Source organism: Panulirus ornatus, chromosome 3, assembly GCF_036320965.1.
Source record: "Panulirus ornatus isolate Po-2019 chromosome 3, ASM3632096v1, whole genome shotgun sequence".
Classification (NCBI taxonomy): Eukaryota; Metazoa; Arthropoda; class Malacostraca; order Decapoda; family Palinuridae; genus Panulirus; species Panulirus ornatus.
Window position 1 is genome coordinate 34,535,707 of NC_092226.1, and position 27,354 is coordinate 34,563,060.

At 40.1% G+C, this 27,354-nt stretch overlaps 1 protein-coding gene across 2 annotated transcripts in view; it reads left to right on the forward strand.

Moving 5' to 3' along the window:
- LOC139761985 (probable cytochrome P450 301a1, mitochondrial) overlaps positions 1–26,967 on the forward strand; it is a 125,067-nt gene extending 98,100 nt beyond the window's left edge. For both annotated transcript variants that reach the window (XM_071686758.1, XM_071686768.1), the window contains exons 9-11: positions 9,519–9,597; positions 21,934–22,137; positions 26,024–26,967. In XM_071686758.1, the coding sequence (XP_071542859.1) occupies positions 9,519–9,597; positions 21,934–22,137; positions 26,024–26,134 (394 nt within the window). In that variant the 3' untranslated portion in view covers positions 26,135–26,967. The remainder of the gene's footprint in view (positions 1–9,518; positions 9,598–21,933; positions 22,138–26,023) is intronic.
- The last annotated feature ends 387 nt before the right edge of the window (positions 26,968–27,354 follow it).

Sequence of the window (27,354 nt, forward strand, 5' to 3'; positions counted from 1 at the left end):
GGGTGTTTTGAAATGGTTTGGTCACATGGAGAGAATGAAAGAGTAAGGATTGATCAAGAGGATATATGTGTCAGAGGTGGAGGGAACGAGAAGTGGGAGACCAAATTGGAGGTGCAAAGATGGAGTGAAAAAGATTTTGAGTGATCGGGGCCTGAACATGCAGGAGGGTGAAAGGCGTGCAAGGAATAGAGTGAATTGGAACGATGTGGTATACCGGGGTCGACGTGCTGTCAATGGATTGAACCAGGGCATTTGAAGCGTCTGGGGTAAACCATGGAAAGTTCTGTGGGGCCTGGATGTGGAAAGGGAGCTGTGGTTTCAGTGCATTATTACATGACAGCTAGAGACTGAGTGTGAACGAATGGGGCCTTTGTTGTCTTTTCCTAGCTCTACCTCGCACACATGAGGGGGAGGGGATGGTATTCCATGTGTGGCGAAGTGGCGATGGGAATGAATAAAAGCAGACAGTGTGAATTCTGTGCATGGGTATATATGTATGTGTCTGTGTGTGTATATATATGTGTACATTGAGATGTATAGGTATGTATATTTGCATGTGTGGACGTGTATGTATATACATGTGTATGGGGGTGGGTTTGGCCATTTCTTTCGTCTGTTTCCTTGCGCTACCTCGCAAATGCGGGAGACAGCGACAAAGCAAAATAAATATAAAATAAATATATATATATATATATATATATATATATATATATATATATATATATGTATATATATATATTATTTTTTTTATTTTTTATTATACTTTGTCGCTGTCTCCCGCGTTTGCGAGGTAGCGCAAGGAAACAGACGAAAGAAATGGCCCAACCCACCCCCATACACATGTATATACATACGTCCACACACGCAAATATACATACCTACACAGCTTTCCATGGTTTACCCCAGACGCTTCACATGCCCTGCTTCAATCCACTGACAGCACGTCAACCCCGGTATACCACATCGCTCCAATTCACTCTATTCCTTGCCCTCCTTTCACCCTCCTGCATGTTCAGGCCCCGATCACACAAAATCTTTTTCACTCCATCTTTCCACCTCCAATTTGGTATCCCTCTTCTCCTTGTTCCCTCCACCTCCGACACATATATCCTCTTGGTCAATCTTTCCTCACTCATCCTCTCCATGTGCCCAAACCACTTCAAAACACCCTCTTCTGCTCTCTCAACCACGCTCTTTTTATTTCCACACATCTCTCTTACCCTTACGTTACTCACTCGATCAAACCACCTCACACCACACATTGTCCTCAAACATCTCATTTCCAGCACATCCATCCTCCTGCGCACAACTCTATCCATAGCCCACGCCTCGCAACCATACAACATTGTTGGAACCACTATTCCTTCAAACATACCCATTTTTGCTTTCCGAGATAATGTTCTCGACTTCCACACATTCTTCAAGGCCCCCAGGATTTTCGCCCCCTCCCCCACCCTATGATCCACTTCCGCTTCCATGGTTCCATCCGCTGCCAGATCCACTCCCAGATATCTAAAACACTTCACTTCCTCCAGTTTTTCTCCATTGAAACTCACCTCCCAATTGACTTGACCCTCAACCCTACTGTACCTAATAACCTTGCTCTTATTCACATTTACTCTTAACTTTCTTCTTTCACACACTTTACCAAACTCAGTCACCAGCTTCTGCAGTTTCTCACATGAATCAGCCACCAGTGCTGTATCATCAGAGAACAACAACTGACTCACTTCCCAAGCTCTCTCATCCCTGGGGATAGGGGAGAAAGAATACTTCCCACGTATTCCCTGCGTGTCGTAGAAGGCGACTAAAAGGGAAGGGAGCGGGGGGCTGGAAATCCTCCCCTCTCGTTTTTTTTTTTTTTAATTTTCCAAAAGAAGGAACAGAGAAGAGGGCCAGGTGAGGATATTCCCTCAAAGGCCCAGTCCTCTGTTCTTAACGCTACCTCGCTATTGCGGGAAATAGCGAATAGTATAAAAAAAAAAAAATATATATATATATATATATATATATATATATATATATATATATATATATATATATATATACCTATCTCTCCTTTTTTCACATCTTGGTTACATCCACACACATTTAGACACCCCAGTCTGAGCCTTCGAGGAGGATGAGCACTCCCCGCGTGACTCCTTCTGTTTCCCATTTTAGAAAGTTAAAAAATACAAGGAGGGGAGATTTCTGGCCACCCGCTCCCATCCCCTCTAGTCGCCTTCTACGACACGCGAGGAATGCGTGGGAAGTATTCTTTCACCCCTATCCCCAGGGATAATATATATATATCTTTTTTTTTTTTTTGCTGCTGTCTCCCGCGTTTGCGAGGTAGCGCAAGGAAACAGACGAAAGAAATGGCCCAACCCACCCTCATACACATGTATATACATACGTCCACACACGCAAATATACATACCTACACAGCTTTCCATGGTTTACCCCAGACGCTTCACATGCCTTGATTCAATCAACTGACAGCACGTCAACCCCGGTATACCACATCGCTCCAATTCACTCTATTCCTTGCCCTCCTTTCACCCTCCTGCATGTTCAGGCCCCGATCACACAAAATCTTTTTCACTCCATCTTTTCACCTCCAATTTGGTCTCCCTCTTCTCCTCGTTCCCTCCACCTCCGACACATATATTCTCTTGGTCAATCTTTCCTCACTCATTCTCTCCATGTGCCCATTTCAAAACACCCTCTTCTGCTCTCTCAACCACGCTCTTTTTATTTCCACACATCTCTCTTACCCTTACGTTACTTACTCGATCAAACCACCTCACACCACACATTGTCCTCAAACATCTCATTTCCAGCACATCCATCCTCCTGCCCACGCCTCGCAACCATACAACATTGTTGGAACCACTATTCCTTCAAACATACCCATTTTTGCTTTCCGAGATAATGTTCTCGACTTCCACACATTCTTCAAGGCTCCCAGAATTTTCGCCCCCTCCCCCACCCTATGATCCACTTCCACTTCCATGGTTCCATCCGCTGCCAGATCCACTCCCAGATATCTAAAACACTTCACTTCCTCCAGTTTTTCTCCATTCAAACTCACCTCCCAATTGACTTGACCCTCAACCCTACTGTACCTAATAACCTTGCTCTTATTCACATTTACTCTTAACTTTCTTCTTTCACACACTTTACCAAACTCAGTCACCAGCTTCTGCAGTTTCTCACATATATATATACATACACATACATACGCACATATACACACACACACACATATACATATATATACATATGAAAAATGTAAGAAATAATTTAGAAAACTGAAACTTCTAGCTTGAAATGAAATGAAAAAATGAATGTCACATAATGACATTCATTTTTTCATTTCATTTCAAGCTAGAAATGATACAGTGCTGGTGGCTGATTCATGTGAGAAACTGCAGAAGCTGGTGAGTGAGTTTGGTAAAGTGTGTGAAAGAAGAAAGTTAAGAGTAAATGTGAATAAGAGCAAGGTAATTAGGTACAGTAGGGTTGAGGGTCAAGTCAATTGGGAGGTGAGTTTGAATGGAGAAAAACTGGAGGAAGTGAAGTGTTTTAGATATCTGGGAGTGGATCTGGCAGCGGATGGAACCATGGAAGCGGAAGTGGATCATAGGGTGGGGGAGGGGGCGAAAATCCTGGGAGCCTTGAAGAATGTGTGGAAGTCAAGAACATTATCTCGGAAAGCAAAAATGGGTATGTTTGAAGGAATAGTGGTTCCAACAATGTTGTATGGTTGCGAGGCGTGGGCTATGGATAGAGTTGTGCGCAGGAGGGTGGATGTGCTGGAAATGAGATGTTTGAGGACAATGTGTGGTGTCAGGTGGTTTGATCGAGTAGATAACGTAAGGGTAAGAGAGATGTGTGGAAATAAAAAGAGCGTGGTTGAGAGAGCAGAAGAGGGTGTTTTGAAATGGTTTGGGCACATGGAGAGAATGAGTGAGGAAAGATTGACCAAGAGGATATATGTGTCGGAGGTGGAGGGAACGAGGAGAAGTGGGAGACCAAATTGGAGGTGGAAAGATGGAGTGAAAAAGATTTTGTGTGATCGGGGCCTGAACATGCAGGAGGGTGAAAGGAGGGCAAGGAATAGAGTGAATTGGATCGATGTGGTATACCGGGGTTGACGTGCTGTCAGTGGATTGAATCAGGGCATGTGAAGCGTCTGGGGTAATCCATAGAAAGCTGTGTAGGTATGTATATTTGCGTGTGTGGACGTATGTATATACATGTGTATGGGGGTGGGTTGGGCCATTTTCTTTCGTCTGTTTCCTTGCGCTACCTCGCAAACGCGGGAGACAGCGACAAAGCAAAATAGAAAAAAATATATATATATATATTATCCCTGGGGATAGGGGTGAAAGAATACTTCCCACGCATTCCTCGCGTGTCGTAGAAGGCGACTAGAGGGGACGGGAGCGGGGGGCCAGAAATCCTCCCCTCCTTGTATTAACTCTCTAAAATGGGAAACAGAAGAAGGAGTCACGCGGGGAGTGCTCATCCTCCTCGAAGGCTCAGACTGGGGTGTCTAAATGTGTGTGGATGTAACCGAGATATGAAAAAAGGAGAGATAGGTAGTATGTTTGAGGAAAGGAACCTGGATGTTTTGGCTCTTAGTGAAACGAAGCTCAAGGGTAAAGGGGAAGAGTGGTTTGGGAATGTCTTGGGAGTAAAGTCAGGGGTTAGTGAGAGGACAAGAGCAAGGGAAGGAGTAGCAGTACTCCTGAAACAGGAGTTGTGGGAGTATGTGATAGAATGTAAGAAAGTAAATTCTCGATTGATATGGGTAAAACTGAAAGTTGATGGAGAGAGATGGGTGATTATTGGTGCATATGCACCTGGGCATGAGAAGAAAGATCATGAGAGGCAAGTGTTTTGGGAGCAGCTGAATGAGTGTGTTAGTGGTTTTGATGCACGAGACCGGGTTATAGTGATGGGTGATTTGAATGCAAAGGTGAGTAATGTGGCAGTTGAGGGAATAATTGGTATACATGGGGTGTTCAGTGTTGTAAATGGAAATGGTGAAGAGCTTGTAGATTTATGTGCTGAAAAAGGACTGGTGATTGGGAATACCTGGTTTAAAAAGCGAGATATACATAAGTATACGTATGTAAGTAGGAGAGATGGCCAGAGAGCGTTATTGATTACGTGTTAATTGACAGGCGTGCCAAAGAGAGACTTTTGGATGTTAATGTGCTGAGAGGTGCAACTGGAGGGATGTCTGATCATTATCTTGTGGAGGCTAAGTTCAAGATTTGTATGGGTTTTCAGAAAAGAAGAGTGAATGTTGGGGTGAAGAGGGTGGTGAGAGTAAGTGAGCTTGGGAAGGAGACTTGTGTGAGGAAGTACCAGGAGAGACTGAGTACAGAATGGAAAAAGGTGAGAACAATAGAAGTAAGGAGAGTGGGGGAGGAAGGGATGTATTTAGGGAATCAGTGATAGATTGCACAAAAGATGCTTGTGGCATGAGAAGAGTGGGAGGTGGGTTGATTAGAAAGGGTAGTGAGTGGTGGGATGAAGAAGTAAGATTATTAGTGAAAGAGAAGAGAGAGGCATTTGGACGATTTTTGCAGGGAAAAAATGCAATTGAGTGGGAGATGTATAAAAGAAAGAGACAGGAGGTCAAGAGAAAGGTGCAAGAGGTGAAAAAGAGGGCAAATGAGAGTTGGGGTGAGAGAGTATCATTAAATTTTAGGGAGAATAAAAAGATGTTCTGGAGGGAGGTAAATAAAGTGCGTAAGACAAGGGAGCAAATGGGAACTTCAGTGAAGGGCGCAAATGGGGAGGTGATAACAAGTAGTGGTGATGTGAGAAGGAGATGGAGTGAGTATTTTGAAGGTTTGTTGAATGTGTTTGATGATAGAGTGGCAGATATAGGGTGTTTTGGATGAGGTGGTGTGCAAAGTGAGAGGGGTAGGGAAAATGATTTGGTAAACAGAGAAGAGGTAGTAAAAGCTTTGCGGAAGATGAAAGCCGGCAAGGTAGCAGGTTTGGATGGTATTGCAGTGGAATTTATTAAAAAAGGGGGTGACTGTATTATTGACTGGTTGGTAAGGTTATTTAATGTGTGTATGACTCATGGTGAGGTGCCTGAGGATTGGCAGAATGCGTGCATAGTGCCATTGTACAAAGGCAAAGGGGATAAGAGTGAGTGCTCAAATTCCAGAGGTTTAAGTTTGTTGAGTATTCCTGGTAAATTATGTGGGATGGTATTGATTGAGAGGGTGAAGGCATGTACAGAGCATCAGATTGGGGAAGAGCAGTGTGGTTTCAGAAGTGGTAGAGGATGTGTGGATCGGTGTTTGCTTTGAAGAATGTATGTGAGAAATACTTAGAAAAGCAAATGGATTTGTATGTAGCATTTATGGATCTGGAGAAGGCATATGATAGAGTTGATAGAGATGCTCTGTGGAAGGTATTAAGAATATATGGTGTGGGAGGCAAGTTCTTAGAAGCAGTGAAAAGTTTCTATCGAGGATGTAAGGCATGTGTACGTGTAGGAAGAGAGGAAAGTGATTGGTTCTCAGTGAATGTAGGTTTGCTGCAGAGGTGTGTGATGTCTCCATGGTTAATTTGTTTATGGATGGGGTTGTTAGGGAGGTGAATGCAAGAGTTTTGGAAAGAGGGGCAAGTATGAAGTCAGTTGGGGATGAGAGACCTTGGGAAGTGAGTCAGTTGTTGTTCGCTGATGATACAGCGCTGGTGGCTGATTCATGTGAGAAACTGCAGAAGCTGGTAACTGAGTTTGGTAAAGTGTGTGAAAGAAGAAAGTTAAGAGTAAATGTGAATAAGAGCAAGGTAATTAGGTACAGTAGGGTTGAGGGTCAAGTCAATTGGGAGGTAAGTTTGAATGGAGAAAAACTGGAGGAAGTAAAATGTTTTAGATACCTGGGAGTGGATCTGGCAGCGGATGGAACCACTGAAGCGGAAGTGGATCATAGGGTGGGGGAGGGGGCGAAAATCCTGGGAGCCTTGAAGAATGTGTGGAAGTCGAGAACATTATCTCGGAAAGCAAAAATGGGTATTTTTGAAGGAATAGTGGTTCCAACAATGTTATATGGTTGCGAGGCGTGGGCTATGGATAGAGTTATGCGCAGGAGGATGGATGTGCTGGAAATGAGATGTTTGAGGGCAATATGTGGTGTGAGGTGGTTTGATTGAGTAAGTAACGCAAGGGTAAGGGAGATGTGTGGAAATAAAAAAAGCGTGGTTGAGAGAGCAGAAGAGGGTGTTTTGAAATGGTTTGGGCACATGGAGAGAATGAGTGAGGAAAGATTGACCAAGAGGATATATGTGTCAGAGGTGGAGGGAACGAGGAGAAGAGGGAGACCAAATTGGAGGTGGAAAGATGGAGTGAAAAAGATTTTGTGTGATCGGGGCCTGAACATGCAGGAGGGTGAAAGGAGGGCAAGGAATAGAGTGAATTGGAGCGATGTGGTATACCGGGGTTGACGTGCTGTCAGTGGATTGAATCAAGGCATGTGAAGCGTCTGGGATAAACCATGGAAAGCTGTGTAGGTATGTATATTTGCGTGTGTGGACGTATGTATATACATGTGTATGGGGGTGGGTTGGGCCATTTCTTTCGTCTGTTTCCTTGCGCTACCTCGCAAACGTGGGAGACAGCGACAAAGCAAAAAAAAAAATATATATATATATATATATATATATACATGCCCTGATATCAAGAAGATATAATCTGTTGATGGCAAATCCACTTAATGAAGATACAATTACATTCACTGGGAGATATATACAAAATTCTGTATACAGTGACAGTACAAATTAACTTTGACCCTCTGACCCCAGAAGTAAGCTATGTCGCTTTGAACACAACCCTGTAACAATATCTGGGTAATATACAACAAATTATTTAGAAAAAAAAGCACATATAAAATACTATTTACACCATTAATAACCTCAAACATTACCCAACTAATTCTAAAATCAATGTGGGTCACTCTGAATGCATGTGTAACGAATACAGCATAATGCATAATGAACATCAAGTTCTGTAAAAATGAAATCATCAACAGATGCATATAATAATACTTAGAGTGTAAGCAATCTTAAATTGAGACCTGTAGATGCAAAAATCAATAAGGTTACATTTTCTACTTGGGGAAGCAATTGACAAATACCTAGATATGGTCCATCATATAGAAATGAAGCTGTCAGTTTGTAAGAAAAAATTCATTTTATAATATGAGTGACCCTGGACTTTGATTCAACCTAAAACATCAACATGTTTCATTTACAGAGGACTGGGCCTTTGAGGGAATATCCTCACCTGACCCCTTCTCTGTTCCTTTTTTTGGAAAATTAAAAAAGAAAATGAGAGGGGAGGATTTCCAGCCCCCGCTCCCTTCCCTTTTAGTCGCCTTCTACGACACGCAGGGAATATGTGGGAAGTATTCTTTCTCCCCTATCCCCAGGGATAATATATATCTATATATATTTTTATTTTTTTTTATTATACTTTGTCGCTGTCTCCCGCGTTTGCCATTGTACAAAGGCAAGGGGGATAAAGGTGAGAGTTCAAATTACAGAGGTTGCGAGGCGTGGGCTATAAATAGGGTTGTGCGGAGGAGGGAGGATGTGTTGGAAATGAGATGTTTGAGGACAATACGTTGAGTGAGGTGGTTTGATCGAGTAAGTAATGAAAGGGAAGAGAGATGTGTGGTAATAAAAAGAGTGTGGTTGAGAGAGCAGAAGAGGGTGTATTGAAATGGTTTGGTCATGTGGATTGACAGAGAGGATATATATATATGGAGGGAATGAGGAGAAGTGGGAGACCAAATTGGAGGTGGAAGGATGGAGTGAAAAGATTTTGAGCGATCAGGGCCTGAACTTACAGGAGGGTGATAGGCGTGTAAGGAATACAGTGAATTGGAACAAAGAGATATACCGGGGTCAACATGCTGTCATTGGATTGAACCAGGTGCTGTGCTTGCAGATACAATAAAATGTATACCATGAAAAAATGGACACATTATTTAGAGCCAGATGGAAAATAGGGCAGAAAAGAACTGGAGGGAGAATGTGCAGAATAATGAATGGAAGGGAGGTATGAACGGACAGGGAGAAGTGGAGACTCTTTTGCCATGGCCTTTCCTTTGATTGGAGTTCCCAAAGGGAATGGGCATCAGAGGTATAGACAGACAAATATATTGAAGTATTTTATGTGGGGATGGGGCAGGAATGTTTTTGATTGTACTTCATAAGCTAATTGTATCACTGTTGTTGCAGTCATTGGTCATCTTTGCTTTGAATGTGGTGATGTATACAAGTAAATCAAGAGGTTGTATGCACTTGATCCACCCTATGTAAATAGGAAGGAGTTGAAGATATATAAACAGAAAAATTATATGTATTCTATGCTTTACTTTTATTATCATCTTGTTTTCAAATCATATATTTTCAAAACTTTTGTTTTATTGATATAAACCTAATAACAGCATTTCTTAAAACTGATTAACTTGTTTTTATGATTTAACGTGTAGACTAATGCCGCCAATGTTTGGGCCTGTACGAATCCTTCAAGAGGATGTAGAACTCGGTGGCTATACTTTACAAAAAGGAGTAAGTAAATCATTTTTAATACATTTTACTGTAACTGTCATTATAAACTACAAGTATATTGGTGCAAATATCTGACATTTGTCATTGCATTGTAGAATACTCATACATTTCATTCATGGTACTGTTGCTGGATTGTCTTGCATAATTATTTCATTACATGCACATAACAGATTATGTCTGCAGTCATACTAACATTAATGATTCTGAGTGGTTTTAAGTGCTGGTAAAATTATCTAAGGCCAGATCTTACTCCTTACTTCAAAAAATAGAAATTGCTTAAATCATAATGTCACAGCTGCACAATTGTACCTTGTATAATTTGAGTCAGGCAAAGCAAGTTTATCATCTTGCAATATATCACCCCTGTATATAAATCTGTTGATAATCTTATTTTGTTTGTTGATTTTCTGAGTGTTTTCTACATTTTATACCACTGAACTCACAAGCACTGTTTAGGTTTGGACCAAACCAAATTGCCTCCATGAACTGGTTACACCAAAGTTAGGTGACTGGCTTATAAACTGATTTCATAGAAAGTTAAGTGGGCTAAATTCAGCTATTGAGAGGTTATGATTAAAAAAGATCAACCATGCAGTATTCTCAAATTTTTTTAAAGCACTACTCCATCACTGAACACAGCATACCACATGCAAAAGGTAGAATTATGCATGAAGCAAAGATTTTATTGTCATTGTTTTCCACAGGAATGTTTCTATGTTACTTTATTTGTTTCTTCTTTTGTGCTCATATTAGCAAAACTGCAAGAAGCTCATAGTGGACATATTAGGGAAAGATGGCAAATCTTTTGTAACTTTTGTGTAACAACTTTTGGTCCGTGAATCAGAGGTCAAAATTATGTTTAGGATATTTGAAAGCTTACACAGATCAAAGCACCACCTGCTTCCAGATTAGGCCAGATCTCACAATGCTTTTGATGTGCATTTGATTTCTTCTGAATTCACCACAATGTGCAAAATATATCTTTTTTATGAAAAGGTGCACCACTGCAAATAAAAACAGCATTTTCTTAAGAATTAAGAAACCACATTATCTGTCAGAATGGCTGATTCTACACGTTAAAGATACATTCGCTTACATTTCATAACTTTTCTGTTTTATGATTAAGTGCAGAAAAATGATCAGAACCAATATTCATGTCATGTGAACTAAATATTAAGAATCTGTAGTTTAGGGAAAACACAATATTCATCAGACTGGCCATCTTAAGTAAAGGCTTCATGGGTGCAGCAGTGGGCACTATAAGCAACAGCCAGCACCACAGTCATAGCAAGTCCCATAAAAAGGCACACAACTACCTAGCATGGTCAGTGACAGGTTGCTGAGGCCTTTAGGCAGCTTCAGTGACTCGTTTGTATTCCCATCTATGGCCACCCAGAAGAGCCTAGGATATGTACAGAATTCAATGTATCATGGGAAATTAAGTTGGTACATTAACATTCATAGCACCCCACTATGTAACAGTAGACTGACAACCACAGCATTGAAAGGGTTAATCAACAGCCAATCAAGACGTGTACACTGCCATTACTCTTCTCAGTTGAATTCTTAGTCACAGATATATCAACTGACTCTAAAGTATCCTCTGATATCATATATTTGGAATTTAGTAAAGCTTTTGACAAAGTGCTATGGAAAAGATTGCTAAGTAAAATTAAAAATCACCACATAAAAGACTGATTCTGCATTTGATTAGCAGGGAACAACAAGTGGTATAAAATAAGGAAACATCTGACTGGTTTCACTTGAAAAGCAGGGCAAAACAAGACTCATTCAATATAGCCCAATCATAGGAAAACTGCCTATTGATTCAAGGGTATTTAGACAAACTGATGGAATCATCAGAGACAGCATATGGATTTCAACACAAATATATGCAAAGTACTTTACTGATTGTCAGTAAAGACCTTAAATATAGAAAATAGTGCCTAGCTGCATACAACAAAGACAACATGAAGTTAGGATTTGTGGCAAGAAATATAAACTATAAGGATACAATACTCAACACTTTTAATGCCTAGGTTAGACTTCACTTGGAGAATGCTCTTCAAACCTAGCTGCCAAACCTGATCACAGATTAAGAAAAATTAGAATGAATTCAAAGAAGAGGAATCAAGCTAAATGTTCCTTTCAGAAACTACCCTTATAATGAAAGACTCACAAACCTAAAATTAACCTCTTTAAAAAAGCACACACAACAAAGGAGACCTAATAGATGCTTTCAAACTATGAACTAATTTTGACAACAAAACATATGAAAATATCTTCAACCTAGACAGAGGTTCAGTGACCAGAAATAATGATAAGTAAGGAAATGTAATAGCAACACGAGAATACAAAGATTATCAATAACTTCAATTCAAGGCTAGACAAATGCTTCATTGATATCTGTTATCAGTAAATAATCTTGCTTAAGTGTCAAGAAACCCTATTTTTTTTTTATAGAACTCAGCTCCAGCGTTGCCATTCATTTCAAATGGTACAGAATTTTTTCCCTCTTCACACTTACCTGTAAAATCTCTATGGCATTATACTTCCTCATGCCACATGGTGGTTCTTCTCATCTTCTTTTTTTCCTGCCAGCAGATGAGCCAGAGTTAAAAGTAAGTAGGGAGATGTCTTCCCCTGTTTCACCACAATCTAGGCAAAACATCACAGTTAACCTCCTCCTAGGATATCAGGTCTCCTATAATCGGCCTTCCCATGTACCAAGATGTACTGCAAGGTATATTACCCAAGGTGGGCTCCTCTAAGGTATAGATAAGGAGAATAAGCCCCTAATTCAGGAATTATGTAGAAATCATAATAACTTAAAATCGTGAAAAGTTATACAGATTAAAGTATGGTCTGTGTGTCTGTGTGTGTGTGCACATGGTTTCTCATATTTCGGGCAGGTTTAAACAATGGCACAGATCCAGAAAACTGCTAGTTGCCAACAATACTGGCTTTGCAAAAATTAAAGATGTGGCTTTAGTTGCTGGTGTTTAATTCTGAGGACTTGAGAGGTAAGGAACTAATTCAATTCGAAACAGAAAAACCCTTAGAAGAAAGGGCAGAAACATGCCCAACTACAAACCACTTTACAACTACGTATTCTACCATATACACAAGATTTTGTCCCACTTTAAGGACATAGATCCCACCCATGAGTATATGTACGAGTATGGGCGTGTATGTATCTATGAGTGGGTATGTCTTTGTCTGCTTCCCGGCACTACCTTGCCAATGCGGGAAACAGTGTTCTAGTACAATATGAATGAATATATATTTTTGATGAAGGTTGTTTAATTTGTTTATGGATGGGGTTGTTAGGGAGGTAAATGCAAGAGTTTTGGAAGGAGGGGCAAGTATGAAGTCTGTTGGGGATGAGAGAGCTTGGGAAGTGAGTCAGTTGTTGTTCGCTGATGATACAGCGCTGGTGGCTGATTCATGTGAGAAACTGCAGAAGCTGGTGACTGAGTTTGGTAAAGTGTGTGGAAGAAGAAAGTTAAGAGTAAATGTGAATAAGAGCAAGGTTATTAGGTACAGTAGGGTTGAGGGTCAAGTCAATTGGGAGGTGAGTTTCAATGGAGAAAAACTGGAGGAAGTGAAGTGTTTTAGATATCTGGGAGTGGATCTGGCAGCGGATGGAACTATGGAAGCGGAAGTGGATCATAGGGTGGGGGAGGGGGCGAAAATTCTGGGGGCCTTGAAGAATGTGTGGAAGTCGAGAACATTATCTCGGAAAGCAAAAATGGGTATGTTTGAAGGAATAGTGGTTCCAACAATGTTGTATGGTTGCGAGGCGTGGGCTATGGATAGAGTTGTGCGCAGGAGGATGGATGTGCTGGAAATGAGATGTTTGAGGACAATGTGTGGTGTGAGGTGGTTTGATCGAGTGAGTAACGTAAGGGTAAGAGAGATGTGTGGAAATAAAAAGAGCGTGGTTGAGAGAGCAGAAGAGGGTGTTTTGAAGTGGTTTGGGCACATGGAGAGGATGAGTGAGGAAAGATTGACCAAGAGGATATATGTGTCGGAGGTGGAGGGAGCAAGGAGAAGAGGGAGACCAAATTGGAGGTGGAAAGATGGAGTGAAAAAGATTTTGTGTGATCGGGGCCTGAACATGCAGGAGGGTGAAAGGAGGGCAAGGAATAGAGTGAATTGGAGCGATGTGGTATACCGGGGTTGACGTGCTGTCAGTGGATTGAATCAAGGCATGTGAAGCGTCTGGGGTAAACCATGGAAAGCTGTGTAGGTATGTATATTTGCGTGTATGGACGTATGTATATACATGTGTATGGGGGGGGGTTGGGCCATTTCTTTCGTCTGTTTCCTTGCGCTACCTCGCAAACGCGGGAGACAGCGACAAAGTATAAAAAAAAAAAAAAAAATGTATAAAATGTGTATAAAACAAACATTACGTAAAATATGTAAATAATATAGGATCATGAAATCATGCCTGGTAAAAATACAAGAGTGTAATATGTTTATGTGTATGTAGAATAAATCACTCTTTATCACATATTTTCTTAGGTAAATCAGTAAATGACTAAGGAGGATCCATGCAACCAGCCAAGGCCCACACCCATCAATACAATACACTTTCCCACATCAATTTATAAAGGAAAAAATTCAATCCTTTTCAGTATTTTCTTCTTTAATCTATGATAAGATCTTCTGTAAGGTATCTCTTCTTTCTTACTGGGAATATACAAAACAGGATAATGTGCAATGAAAGGGTTAAAGATCTTGCAGGTCTTTCATGTAGCTACAAGGAGATTTATAGAAAAAAAATTTACCACACAGCTTGCCCTGGATAGTGTTTTCAAAATGCCTTGGAAATTTTTCCTTCATGTTCTCTTGAAACAGTTGCCATTCAGATAATTCAGGGATGTCATACATAAATGTAGGACGACTTCCACTCCCTCCCAGTGACCCTCACTCCACCCATTCCACTGCACCACCTCTTCAAATCCTCACACCACATTTTCTGCATTATCATGGGGGATTAGATCCCCCAGAGTCATTGTGGAATTACCCAGACATGGAAAGGGGTGTGGTATGGGATGAAGCACCCTCCCAACTGCAACTGAAAGGGAAGGTGGTTATGGGGATGTAGAAACTCTCCCAACCTCAGCTTAAAGGGATATGATATCAGAAAAATACATAAATAAAACTAAAATAAATGAGTAGTACAGTATGGTACAGTATATTTTGTTCTTGTTGCATGTATATTCCATACATAAGAGTTACAGAAAGAAAAGTTTTGCTCTTGAATGTAAACCATCCCCCCTCACATATTGGGTTTCAGTTGCTCAATTTCTGGTGCCTTGACTTAAGACAGGGTTTCCAAGTAGAGCCCACTGCAAATTAGGAATTGGTAGTATCCATTACCCAAGTCACAGAATTTCATTTGTCATTATTACTTACAATCTTAATATCACTATTATCACTGTAAAAAAATATATCCACAACCTTATCTTTTGGAAGTGCCCTTGATTTACTCCCCTCATCTATATCAATGTATGATTTCAAGAACAAGGCGTAGCACAGTGGATAAGTGGTAATCATTGGCAATACTTTATTGAATGAAAATCCAGATTATCCCACACCTGGTTTTTAAAAAATATGAAGCATCACATAAAGCATGAGCTCAAAACTGAACCCTTTTTAAATAAAAATGGCCTTTTTATATTACCAACATTATTTATGCTAATTCCTCCATTTCATCTTCAAAAGTAATGTTTGTTTCAGTTCTAAACTGGCGTCTGTTTTTGCTACTTGTTCTTACATCCTTAAAAGAACTTCTCTTGTTTAAATACAGCCAAAAGTTGATCTTTGGATATTTTCTCAAGAAAGATTAACAGGAATGAGGTGAAAATCATTATGTCTTCAGGAGATTTGCAGATGTCTTCATTCAATCTCCTTCAAATCTCTCCTGTAAATTTCCATGTGTTAATCTCTTTTTCACCATCCTCAAAATTAACAAAGAGGTGAAACAGTAACCAGAAAAAAGATGAGCACATGTAGCAATCTTTGACTCCTTTCTTGTTTGTATCACACTGTTACCTGCACTGAAAGGATTAAACAAGACTACTTGGTCAGGAACATTTTTCCAGTTAGGTGGTCTCAAAGTACTAAATGCAATACAGTATCTGGATTACACTAATTTTCAATGGATTCTCTATGTACATATATATTTTGGCTCTAGGTTATGGAAGGTACATGCAAGATTTTAATTTATAACCTAGTTTGTCTTGTTTGTACATTTAAGCGAGCAAAGAAATTTTAAGCTTCTCATACAGTCTGTGTTCAAAACTGAATGCTTATCAAACAGAAATGGATTTTTTTTCAGTATTACATTTCTTGATTTAAGTGTAACCTTTTATCCTCAAAAGGAATGTTTGTTCCAGTTTAAGCTATCAGTCATCTTTTATGATAACTTTGTCTTGCATCAGCCAAAGAATTCATCTTGCTTAATCACTGCCAGAAGTTGACACTTTGGATATTTTCTTATGAAAGAATATCAGTAGTGAAACTGACGATCTCTTCAGATCTGTAAAAGTGTACATCAGTCTCCTTTAAACTTCCAAGAAATTTCCTTTGATTTAGTAAATTTCTTTTTTCGTAGCATCTTCAGAGCTGACAAACATGTGGTATCAAAGACCAAGTTGAGCATATGAAGCAAACTTCAAAATTTAAACTAATTTTACTTATTTCTTCTTGGTGAATGTTTATGTTTGTATGGGAGGGAAATCTTTTTTCCCAGCTTCTGTTTTTAACATCTTTCAGCACTGGTCTTATAAATGATGACTACATTTTCAATGCAGAAGCATGCCTATCATAGTAACAGATGGTACAACCCAGGGCATACCTAAGAAGATTTGATGGGCAATTGCTTTCCCTTGAGCAATACACAATACAATAAATATCATATTCATTTTCATTATACTTAATCGGTGTTTCCTGCATCAGCGAGGTAGTGCAAGGAAACAGATGAAGAATGGCCCAATGACTAATATACAGATATATACATAAACACCCATACACAGACAGATACATACATATACATTTCAACGTATACATACACATACATACACAGACATATACATATATACTCATGTAAATATTCATATTTGCAGCCTTCATCCATTCCTGTCACCACCCTGCCACACAGGAAACAGCATTCCCCCTAGAGAGGTAGTGCAAGGAAAAGACAAAAGGGCTACATTCATTTATACTCGGTCTCTAGCTGTCGTGAGTAATGCACCCAAATCACAGCTCCCTTTTCAAGTTTTATCCCAGATGCTTCACATGCCCTGGTTCAATCCACTGACACCACACCATTCCAATTCACTCTATTCCTTCCACGCCTTTCACCCTCCTGTAAGTTCAGGACCTGATTGCTCAAAACCTTTTCACTCCATCCTTCCACCTCCAATTTGGTCTCCTGCTTCTCCTCATTCCCTCTACCTCTGACACATATATCCTCTTTGTCAATCTTTCCTCATTCATTCTCTCCATGTGTCCAAACCAATTCAACACACCCTCTTCTGCTCTCTCAACCACACTCTTTTGATTACCACACATCCCTCTTACCCTTTCATTACTTAATCAAACCACCTCACACCACATATTGTCCTAAAACATTTCATTTCCAACACATCCACCCTCCTCTGCATAACCCTATCTATAACCCATGCCTCACAATCACATAACATCGTAGGAACCACTATTCCTTCAAACATACCCATTTTTGCTCTCCAAGATAACATTTTCACCTTCCACACATTCTTCATCGCTCCCAGAACCTTCGCCCACTCCCCCACCCTGTGACACACTTCTGCTTACATGGTTCCATCCGTTGCTAAGTCTACTCCCAGATATCTAAAACACTTCACTTCCTCCAATTTTTCTCCATTCAAACTTACCTCCCAAATAACTTGCCTCTCAACCCTATTGAACCTAATAACCTTGCTCTTATTTACATTTACTCTCAACTTTCTCCTTTCACACACTTTACCAAACGTAGTCACCAACTTCTGCAGTTTTTTCCCCGAATCAGCCACTAGCACTGTATCATCAGCAAACAATAACTGACTCACTTCCCAAGCCCTCTCATCCACAACAGACTGCATACTTGCCCCTCTCAAAAACTCTTGCATTCACCTCCCTAACAACCCCATCCGTAAACAAATCAAACAACAATGGAGACATCATGCACCCCTGCCGCAAACCAACATTTACTGGGAACCAATTACTTTCCTCTCTTCCTACTCATACACATGCCTTACATTCTTGGTAAAAACATTTCACTGCTTCTAGCAACTTACCTCTCACACCATATACTCTTAAAACCTTCCACAAAGCATCTCTATCAACCCTATCATATGCCTTTTCCAGATCCATAAATGCTACATACAAACCCAACTGTTTTTCTAAGTATTTCTCACAAACATTCTTCAAAGTAAACACCTGATCCACACATCCTGTACCACTTCTGAAACCACACTGTCCCCCCCCCCCCGCCCATATAATTTCCCAGGAATACTCAAAAAACTTATTTTTTTTTTTTTTTTTTTTGCTTTGTCGCTGTCTCCCACATTTGCGAGGTAGTGCAAGGAAACAGACGAAAGAAATGGCCCAACCCACCCCCATACACATGTATATACATACACGTCCACACACGCAAATATACATACCTACACAGCTTTCCATGGTTTACCCCAGATGCTTCACATGCCCTGATTCAATCCACTGACAGCACGTCAACCCCGGTATACCACATCGATCCAATTCACTCTATTCCTTGCCCTCCTTTCACCCTCCTGCATGTTCAGGCCCCGATCACACAAAATCTTTTTCACACCATCTTTCCACCTCCAATTTTGTCTCCCACTTCTCCTTGTTCCCTCCACCTCCGACACATATATCCTCTTGGTCAATCTTTCCTCACTCATTCTCTCCATATGCCCAAACCATTTCAAAACACCCTCTTCTGCTCTCTCAACCACGCTCTTTTTATTTCCACACATCTCTCTTACCTTTACGTTACTTACTTGATCAAACCACCTCACACCACACATTGTCCTCAAACATCTCATTTCCAGCACATCCACCCTCCTGCGCACAACTCTATCCATAGCCCACGCCTCGCAACCATACAAAATTGTTGGAACCACTATTTCTTCAAACATACCCATTTTTGCTTTCCGAGATAATGTTCTCAACTTCCACACATTCTTCAAGGCTCCCAGGATTTTCGCCCCCTCCCCCACCCTATGATCCACTTCCGCTTCCATGGTTCCATCCGCTGCCAGATCCACTCCCAGATATCTAAAACACTTTACTTCCTCCAGTTTTTCTCCATTCAAACTTACCTCCCAATTGACTTGACCCTCAACCCTACTGTACCTAATAACCTTGCTTTTATTCACAATTACTCTTAACTTTCTTCTTTCACACACTTTACCAAACTCAGTCACCAGCTTCTGCAGTTTCTCACATGAATCAGCCACCAGCGCTGTATCATCAGCGAACAACAACTGACTCACTTCCCAAGCTCTCTCATCCACAACAGACTTCATACTTGCCCCTCTTTCCAAAACTCTTGCATTCACCTCCCTAACAACCCCATCCATAAACAAATTAAACAACCATGGAGACATCACACACCCCTGCCGCAAACCTACATTCACTGAGAACCAATCACTTTCCTCTCTTCCTACACGTACACATGCCTTACAACCTCGATAAACACTTTTCACTGCTTCTAACAACTTTCCTCCCACACCATATATTCTTAATACCTTCCACAGAGCATCTCTATCAACTCTATCATATGCCTTCTCCAGATCCATAAATGCTACATACAAATCCATTTGCTTTTCTAAGTATTTCTCACATACATTCTTCAAAGCAAACACCTGATCCACACATCCTCTACCACTTCTGAAACCACACTGCTCTTCCCCAATCTGATGCTCTGTACATGCCTTCACCCTCTCAATCAATACCCTCCCATATAATTTACCAGGAATACTCAACAAACTTATACCTCTGAAATTTGAGCACTCACTCTTATCCCCTTTGCCTTTGTACAATGGCACTATGCACGCATTCCGCCAATCCTCAGGCACCTCACCATGAGTCATACATACATTAAATAACCTTACCAACCAGTCAATAATACAGTCACCCCCTTTTTTAATAAATTCCACTGCAATACCATCCAAACCTGCTGCCTTGCCGGCTTTCATCTTCCGCAAAGCTTTTACTACCTCTTCTCTGTTTACCAAATCATTTTCCCTAACCCTCTCACTTTGCACACCACCTCGACCAAAACACCCTATATCTGCCACTCTATCATCAAACACATTCAACAAACCTTCAAAATACTCACTCCATCTCTTTCTCACATCACCACTACTTGTTATCACCTCCCCATTTGCGCCCTTCACGGAAGTTCCCATTTGCTCCCTTGTCTTACGCACTTTATTTACCTCCTTCCAGAATATCTTTTTATTCTCCCTAAAATTTAATGATACTCTCTCACCCCAACTCTCATTTGCCCTCTTTTTCACCTCTTGCACCTTTCTCTTGACCTCCTGTCTCTTTCTTTTATACATCTCCCACTCAATTGCATTTTTTCCCTGCAAAAATCGTCCAAATACCTCTCTCTTCTCTTTCACTAATAATCTTACTTCTTCATCCCACCACTCACTACCCTTTCTAATCAACCCACCTCCCACTCTTCTCATGCCACAAGCATCTTTTGCGCAATCCATCACTGATTCCCTAAATACATCCCATTCCTCCCCCACTCCCCTTACTTCCATTGTTCTCACCTTTTTCCAATCTGTACTCAGTCTCTCCTGGTACTTCCTCACACAAGTCTCCTTCCCAAGCTCACTTACTCTCACCACCCTCTTCACCCCAACATTCACTCTTCTTTTCTGAAAACCCATACAAATCTTCACTTAGCCTCCACAAGATAATGATCAGACATCCCTCCAGTTGCACCTCTCAGCACATTAACATCCAAAAGTCTCTCTTTCGCGCGCCTGTCAATTAACACGTAATCCAATAACGCTCTCTGGCCATCTCTCCTTCTTACGTACATATAATTATGTATATCTCGCTTTTTAAACCAGGTATTCCCAATCACCAGTCCTTTTTTCAGCACATAAATCTACACGCTCTTCACCATTTCCATTTACAACACTGAACACCCCATGTACACCAATTATTCCCTCAACTGCCACATTACTCACCTTTGCATTCAAATCACCCATCACTATAACCTGGTCTCGTGCATCAAAACCACTAATACACTCATTCAGCTGCTCCCAAAACACTTGCCTCTCATGATCTTTCTTCTCATGCCCAGGTGCATATGCACCTATAATCACCCATCTCTCTCCATCAACTTTCAGTTTTACCCATATTAATCGAGAATTTACTTTCTTACATTCTATCACATACTCCCACAACTCCTGTATAATTTGAACACTCACCTTTATCCCCTTTGCCTTTGTACAAAGGCAAAGGGGATAAATATACCCAATGAAATTATTTATGTAACTAACCCCTTAAATCACTCAAAAACAAAAGATAAAAAATAGCCTCATTTTCTTACGATGATACATATACTCACTTATTTGATTTGGTCTGTACTTATCACAAAAAAATAAGGCCTATAATTTTATGCATATGCATTCCACTAGTGACCAGTGGAACAACCTTATCTGTTTTGCCATCTTCCTAAAACAATGACATGTTTATAATAAAATTTTCTATCCTCAAAATCCTATTGATTTGTTTTATCATACAAAACTCCATTGATTATTGCCATTAGTTGCTTTGTGTTGTAAAACCATTTATTTTTGTATCTATTCATGTCACCAAAGTATCATTTTAAGTTTACTTCTGTACAACAGCTATGTTCAATTTGTTTTTACTTTAACATCCAGATAACTTGAGAAAATGTTAAATTCTCTAAAATACAAAGATGCTTAAGAGACCATAATAAGCATCAGTCATAGGATCTGTAAGTTAATGAATATTAAGTATACATTAGGAAAATTGTTTTGAGTTTTTCATTATTATCATGGCAATTTCATATCTTGGGTACATGCCTGGATGGTACATGGGTTTAGGAAGGTTTTACAATCAGCAATCCTCAAATAATAACTACTTCATGGGCTGAAGTGCTTGCAATGCATGCAATCTTCATGCCATGTCCACTATGAGCACACAGTTATGCTAAGTGAAGCACTGTTTAAGAAAATTCTTCCATTCTCTCTATTAGGTTTTTATTTGAACCTCTTCCCTTAACAGTGGTTGGTGTTTTTGATGAATGCACTGTCTGGATGGGATGAAGCACAGTTTCCACGTCACAGTGAGTTTATACCTGAGAGATGGTTGCGGCATCGACCTCTTGGGCAGATACATCCTTGTGCCATTATCCCTTTCTCTCATGGCACTAGGATGTGTGTAGGAAGACGTATTGCAGAACAAGAACTTTATGTTTTAGTAGCAAGGGTAAGTTAGTGATGGATATTAATACAAAAAATTTTGCACTAAATATATATATATATGTGTATATGAGTGGATGTGCCATTCTTCGTCTGTTTCCTGGCGCTACTTCACTGATGCAGAAAGCAGTGTTTAGGTATAATAAATAAAATAAGAAAGGTGCAAGAAGTGAAAGAGGGCAAATGAGAGTTGGGGTGAGAAAGTATCATTAAATTTTAGGGAAAATAAAAAGATATTTTGAAAGGAAGTAAATAAAGTGCATAAGACGAGAGAACAAATGGGAACATCAGTGAAGGGGGGAAATGGAGAGGTAATAACAAGTAGTGATGAAGTGAGAAGGAGATGGAGTGAGTATTTTGAAGGTTTGTTCAATGTGTTTGATGATAGTAGAGGCAGATATAAAGTGTTTTGGTAAAGGTGGTGTGTGAGGTGAGAGGGTCAGGGAGAATGGTTTGGTCAACAGAGGTGGTTTGGATGGCATTGCAGTGGAATTCATTAAAAAAGGGGGTGACTGTGTTGCTGACTAGTTCGTAAGGATGTTCAATGTATGTATGGATCATGGTGAAGTGCCTGAGGATTAGCAGAGTGCATGCATAGTGCCACTGTACAAAGGCAAAGGGGATAAAGGTGAATGTTCAAATTACAGAGGAACAAGTTTGTTGAGTATTCCTGGGAAATTATATGGGAGGGTATTGATTGAGAGGGTAAAGGCATGTACAGAGCATCAGATTGGGGAAGAGCAGTGTGGTTTCAGAAGTGGTAGGAGGATGTGTGGATCAGGTGTCTGCTTTGAAAAATGTATGTGAGAAATACTTAGAAAAACAGATGGATTTGTATGTTGCATTTATGGATCTGGTAAAGGTATATGATAGGGTTGATAGAGATGCTTTGTGGAAGGTTTTAAGAGTATACGGTGTGGGAAGTAAGTTGCTAGAAGCAGTGAAAAGTTTTTACCAATGGTGTAAGGCATGTGTATGAGTAGGAAGAAAGTCAATGGTTCCCAATAAATGTCAGTTTGTGGCAAGGGTGTGTTATGTCTCCATGGTTGTTTAATCTATTTATGGATGGGGTGGTTAGGGAGGTGAATTCAAGAGTTTTGAAGAGAGGGGCAAGTATGCAGTCTCTTGTGGATGAGAGGGCTTGGGAAGTGAGTCAGTTGTTGTTCGCTGATGATACAGCGCTGGTGAGAAACTGCAGAGATTGGTTACTGAGTTTGGTAAAATGTGTGAAAGAAGAAAGTTGAGAGTAAAAGTGAATAAGAGCAAGATTATTAGCTTCAGTAGGGTTGAGGGACAAGTTAAGTGGGAGGTAAGTTTGAATGGAGAAAAACTGAAGGAACTGAAGTGCTTTTGATATCTGAGAGTGGACTTAGCAGTGGATAGAACCATGTAAGCAGAAGTGAGTCATGGGGTGGGGGAGGGGGTGAAGGTTCTGGGAGTGGTGAAGAATGTGTGGAAGGTGAGCAAAAATGGGTATGTTTGAAGGAATAGTGGTTCTGACAATGTTATATGGTTGTGAGGCATGGGCTATAGATAGGGTTGTGTGGAGGAGGGTGGATAGATTTGAATTAAATGTTTGAGGACAGTATGTGGAGTGAGGTAGTTTGACTGAGTAAGTAATGAAAGGGTAAGAGAGATGTATAGTAATAAAAAGAGTGTGGTTGAGAGAGAAGAAGAGGGTGTGTTAAAATGGTTTGGACAAGAAAAGAATGAGTGAGAAAATATTGACAAAGAGAATACACATGCCAGAGGTGGAGGGAAGAAGGAGAAGCGGTAGACCAAAGTGGAGGTGGAAGGATGGAATGAAAAAGATTTTGAGCGATCGAGGCCTGAACATACAGGAGGGTGGAAGGTGTGCAAGGAATAGAGTGAATTGGAATGATGTGATATACCGGGGTCAATGTGCTGTCAATGGATTGAACCAGGGCATGTGAAGCATCTGGGGCATGGATTTGGAAAGGGAGCCATGGTTTGGGTGCATTACACTTGACAGCTAGAGACTGAGTATGAACGAATGGGACATTTTTTTTTTTTTCTTTTCCTGGCACTACTTCGCTAAAGGGTATTTCATGTGTCGTGGAAGGCAACAGGAATGGATGAAGGCAGCAAGTATGAATATGTACACGTGTATATATGTATATGTCTACATATGTATATGTATAAAAAGAGTGTAGATGAGAGAGCAGAAAAGGGTGTATTGAAATGGTTTGGTCACATGGAGAGAGCAAGTGAGGAAAGATTGAAAGAGGATATGTGTGTCAGAGATGGAGGGAACGAGAAGAAGCAGGAGACCAAATTGGAGGTGGAAGGATGGAGTGAAAAAGATTTTGAGTGATTGGGGCCTGAACATACAGGAGGGTGAAGGGCGTGCAAGGAATAGAGTGAATTGGGATGATGTGGTATACGGGGTGCATGTGCTGTCAATGGACTGAACCAGGGCATGTGAAGCATCTGGGATAAACCATGGAAAATCTTGTGGGGCCTGGATGTGGAAAGGGAACCATGGTTTGGGCGCATTACACATGACAGCTAGAGACTGAGTGTGAACGAATGTGGCCTTTTTTTTGTCTTTTCCTAGGACTACCTCGTTGGGTGTGCGTGTGTGTGTGTGTGTGTGTGTGTGTGTGTGTGTGTGTGTGTGTGTGTGTGCTATTTCAAGTGTGACGGGGTGGTGACGGGAATGGATGAAGACAGCAAGTATGAATATGTACATGTGTATATATGTATATGTCTGTTGTTGTATATGTATGTATACATTGAAATGTATAGGTATGTATATGTGCATGTGTGGGCATTTATGAATATACATGTTTATGTGGGTGGGTTGGGCCATTTTTTTCGTCTGTTTCCTTGCACTACCTCGCTGATGCAGGAGACAGTGATTAAGTATATAAAAGAATAAAAAAATAAAATATATGTATGTGTGTGTGTATGTGTGTATTTAAGTAGCTGTGTCTTTCTTCCTTTGTTTCCTGGTGCTACCTCACTGACATGGGAAACAGCAATCAAGTATGAAGAAAAAAAGGGATAGAGGATGTATGGATCAGGTGTTTAGTTTGAAGAATGTATGTGAGAAATAATTAGAAAAACAGATATATGTGGCATTTATGGATCTGGAGAAGGCATAAGATAGGGTTGATGGAGATGCTTTGTGGAAGATCTTAAGAATGTATGGTGTGGGAGGTAAGCTGCTAGAAGCAGAGAAGTTTTTGTAAGGGTGTAAGCAAGTGTAAGAGTAGGAAGACAGTTGAGTGATTGGTTCTCAGTGAAGGTCAGCCTGCATGAAGGATGTGTAATGTCACCATGGTTGTTTAAATTGTTTATGGATGGGATGGTAAATGCAAGAGTTTGGGAGAGGGGTGAGTATGCAGTATGCTGGGAATGTGAGGGCTTTGGAAGTGAGTCAATTGTTTTTCACTCATGATACAGCACTGGTGGTTAATTCATGTGAGAAACTGCAGAAGTTGATGAATGAGTTTGGAAGTGTGTGAAAAGAGAAAGCTGAGAGTAAATGTGAATAAGAGCAACATTATTAGGTTCAGCAGGGTTGAGGAACATGTTAGTTGATATGTAAGTTTGAATGGAGAAAAAATGGAGGAAGTGAAGAAGAGTTTTCAATACCTAGGAGTGGATTTGGCAGCAAATGGAACCATGAATGCAGAAGTGAGTCACAGGGTGGGAGAGAGGGATGAAGGTTTTGAGAGCAATGAAAAATGTGTGAAAAGAGATATAATTATCTTGGAGCAAAAATGGGTATGTCTGAAGGAACAGTAGTTCCAACAATACTGTATGGTTGCGAAGCATGGGCTATAGATAGAGTTGTACAAATGTTACATTTTAAGCTTTTGAAGCTCATTCATCAAACTTTATAACAAAACAATTGTCTCTTACAGACTCTCCACAGATTCAACCTTGAATGGAAACATGGTGACCTTGAGCGAGCTTACAAGTTCGTATTTTCTCCAAAAGGACCCTTGAAGTTCACATTCAATGAGCGGAAGTAAGGCTATTGTTATCAAACAAGAAGGAAATGAAGGTGTAAAATTTAAGTTCCCATATGATATACTGACTTTCTGGAAGGAAACCAACACAACAGATGTATTTAAAACAAAGCTACAGCTTTTTCCAAAATCAAAGTATTCTGATGAGGGAAGAGGGGTGTATTGGTGTTTTAACCTGCCTAATAGGATAATGGAAAATTCAAGTTGGGGTGGACCTGAGTTCTGATAGTGTCACTCAGGGTTGAAAACATGGTTTACACTTTATGACGAATTGTACAATTGATTACCATATTTACATTTATCAATATTTATTGAAGCCCACAGCTGGTACTGCCGTTATGAAAATTTGGCTTCCAAGAGCTCTAAGATGATCTTATTATAAAGATCTGTCAAGACAGCTTTAAGTGAGCCCTATTTCTACCAAAAGAGTGTTGGGGAATGACTTATCTGAATGTTTGTGCAATACCTTGAGCTTACCTGTCTACTTTGAAAAAAAAAAATTCACTGTGATATTCCCTACACATTGTAGGATGGCACCTGCAGAAGGTTTTGTACATAATCACTGTACATCTGTACATCCAGTCTCAGGAATTAACAACCATGCTTCATACAACTGCTATTATTATATAAGCTGATTTAGCAGATATGGAGTGAAGCTCTTCCTTTCTACTTCCACTGTAAAACACCATGTGCCAAATGGTCAGTAGACATGAAAGAAACAGGTCCAATGGACAAAGTAGCAGGAAAACATAAAAAGTTTAGTGATAATTTTCAGAATGTGTCACAATAACTGGATGTACATAATGCTAAAGGAAATAAAATTCCAATTTGAGAAAGGCCTGTTACTTAACATTACATCAATATTTTCCTGCTTACATCCAGCTTTCTTATCATCATTTACTCAAACTTTCATTACATTTGACAGAACATGCTATATTCTCTCCATATAAAAATCATGAAACCAACATTCTATACTGCCATCTGGATAATGAACACTCATTGTTTTATCATATTTATTTTGAAAATGTGCATTCAATAGGTAAAGATTCTAGGAAAACTACATCCATCCAGAAATCTTTCTTGCTCATATCATTTGCCATGTGTGAACTTATGGTTTCCATAACTATCTTAACTTACGAATCATCTTATTTACTGTATATATCTAACATATACAAGATGAGAGGTGATAATGTACTATGTGGGGTTACACCAGCACAAATGAG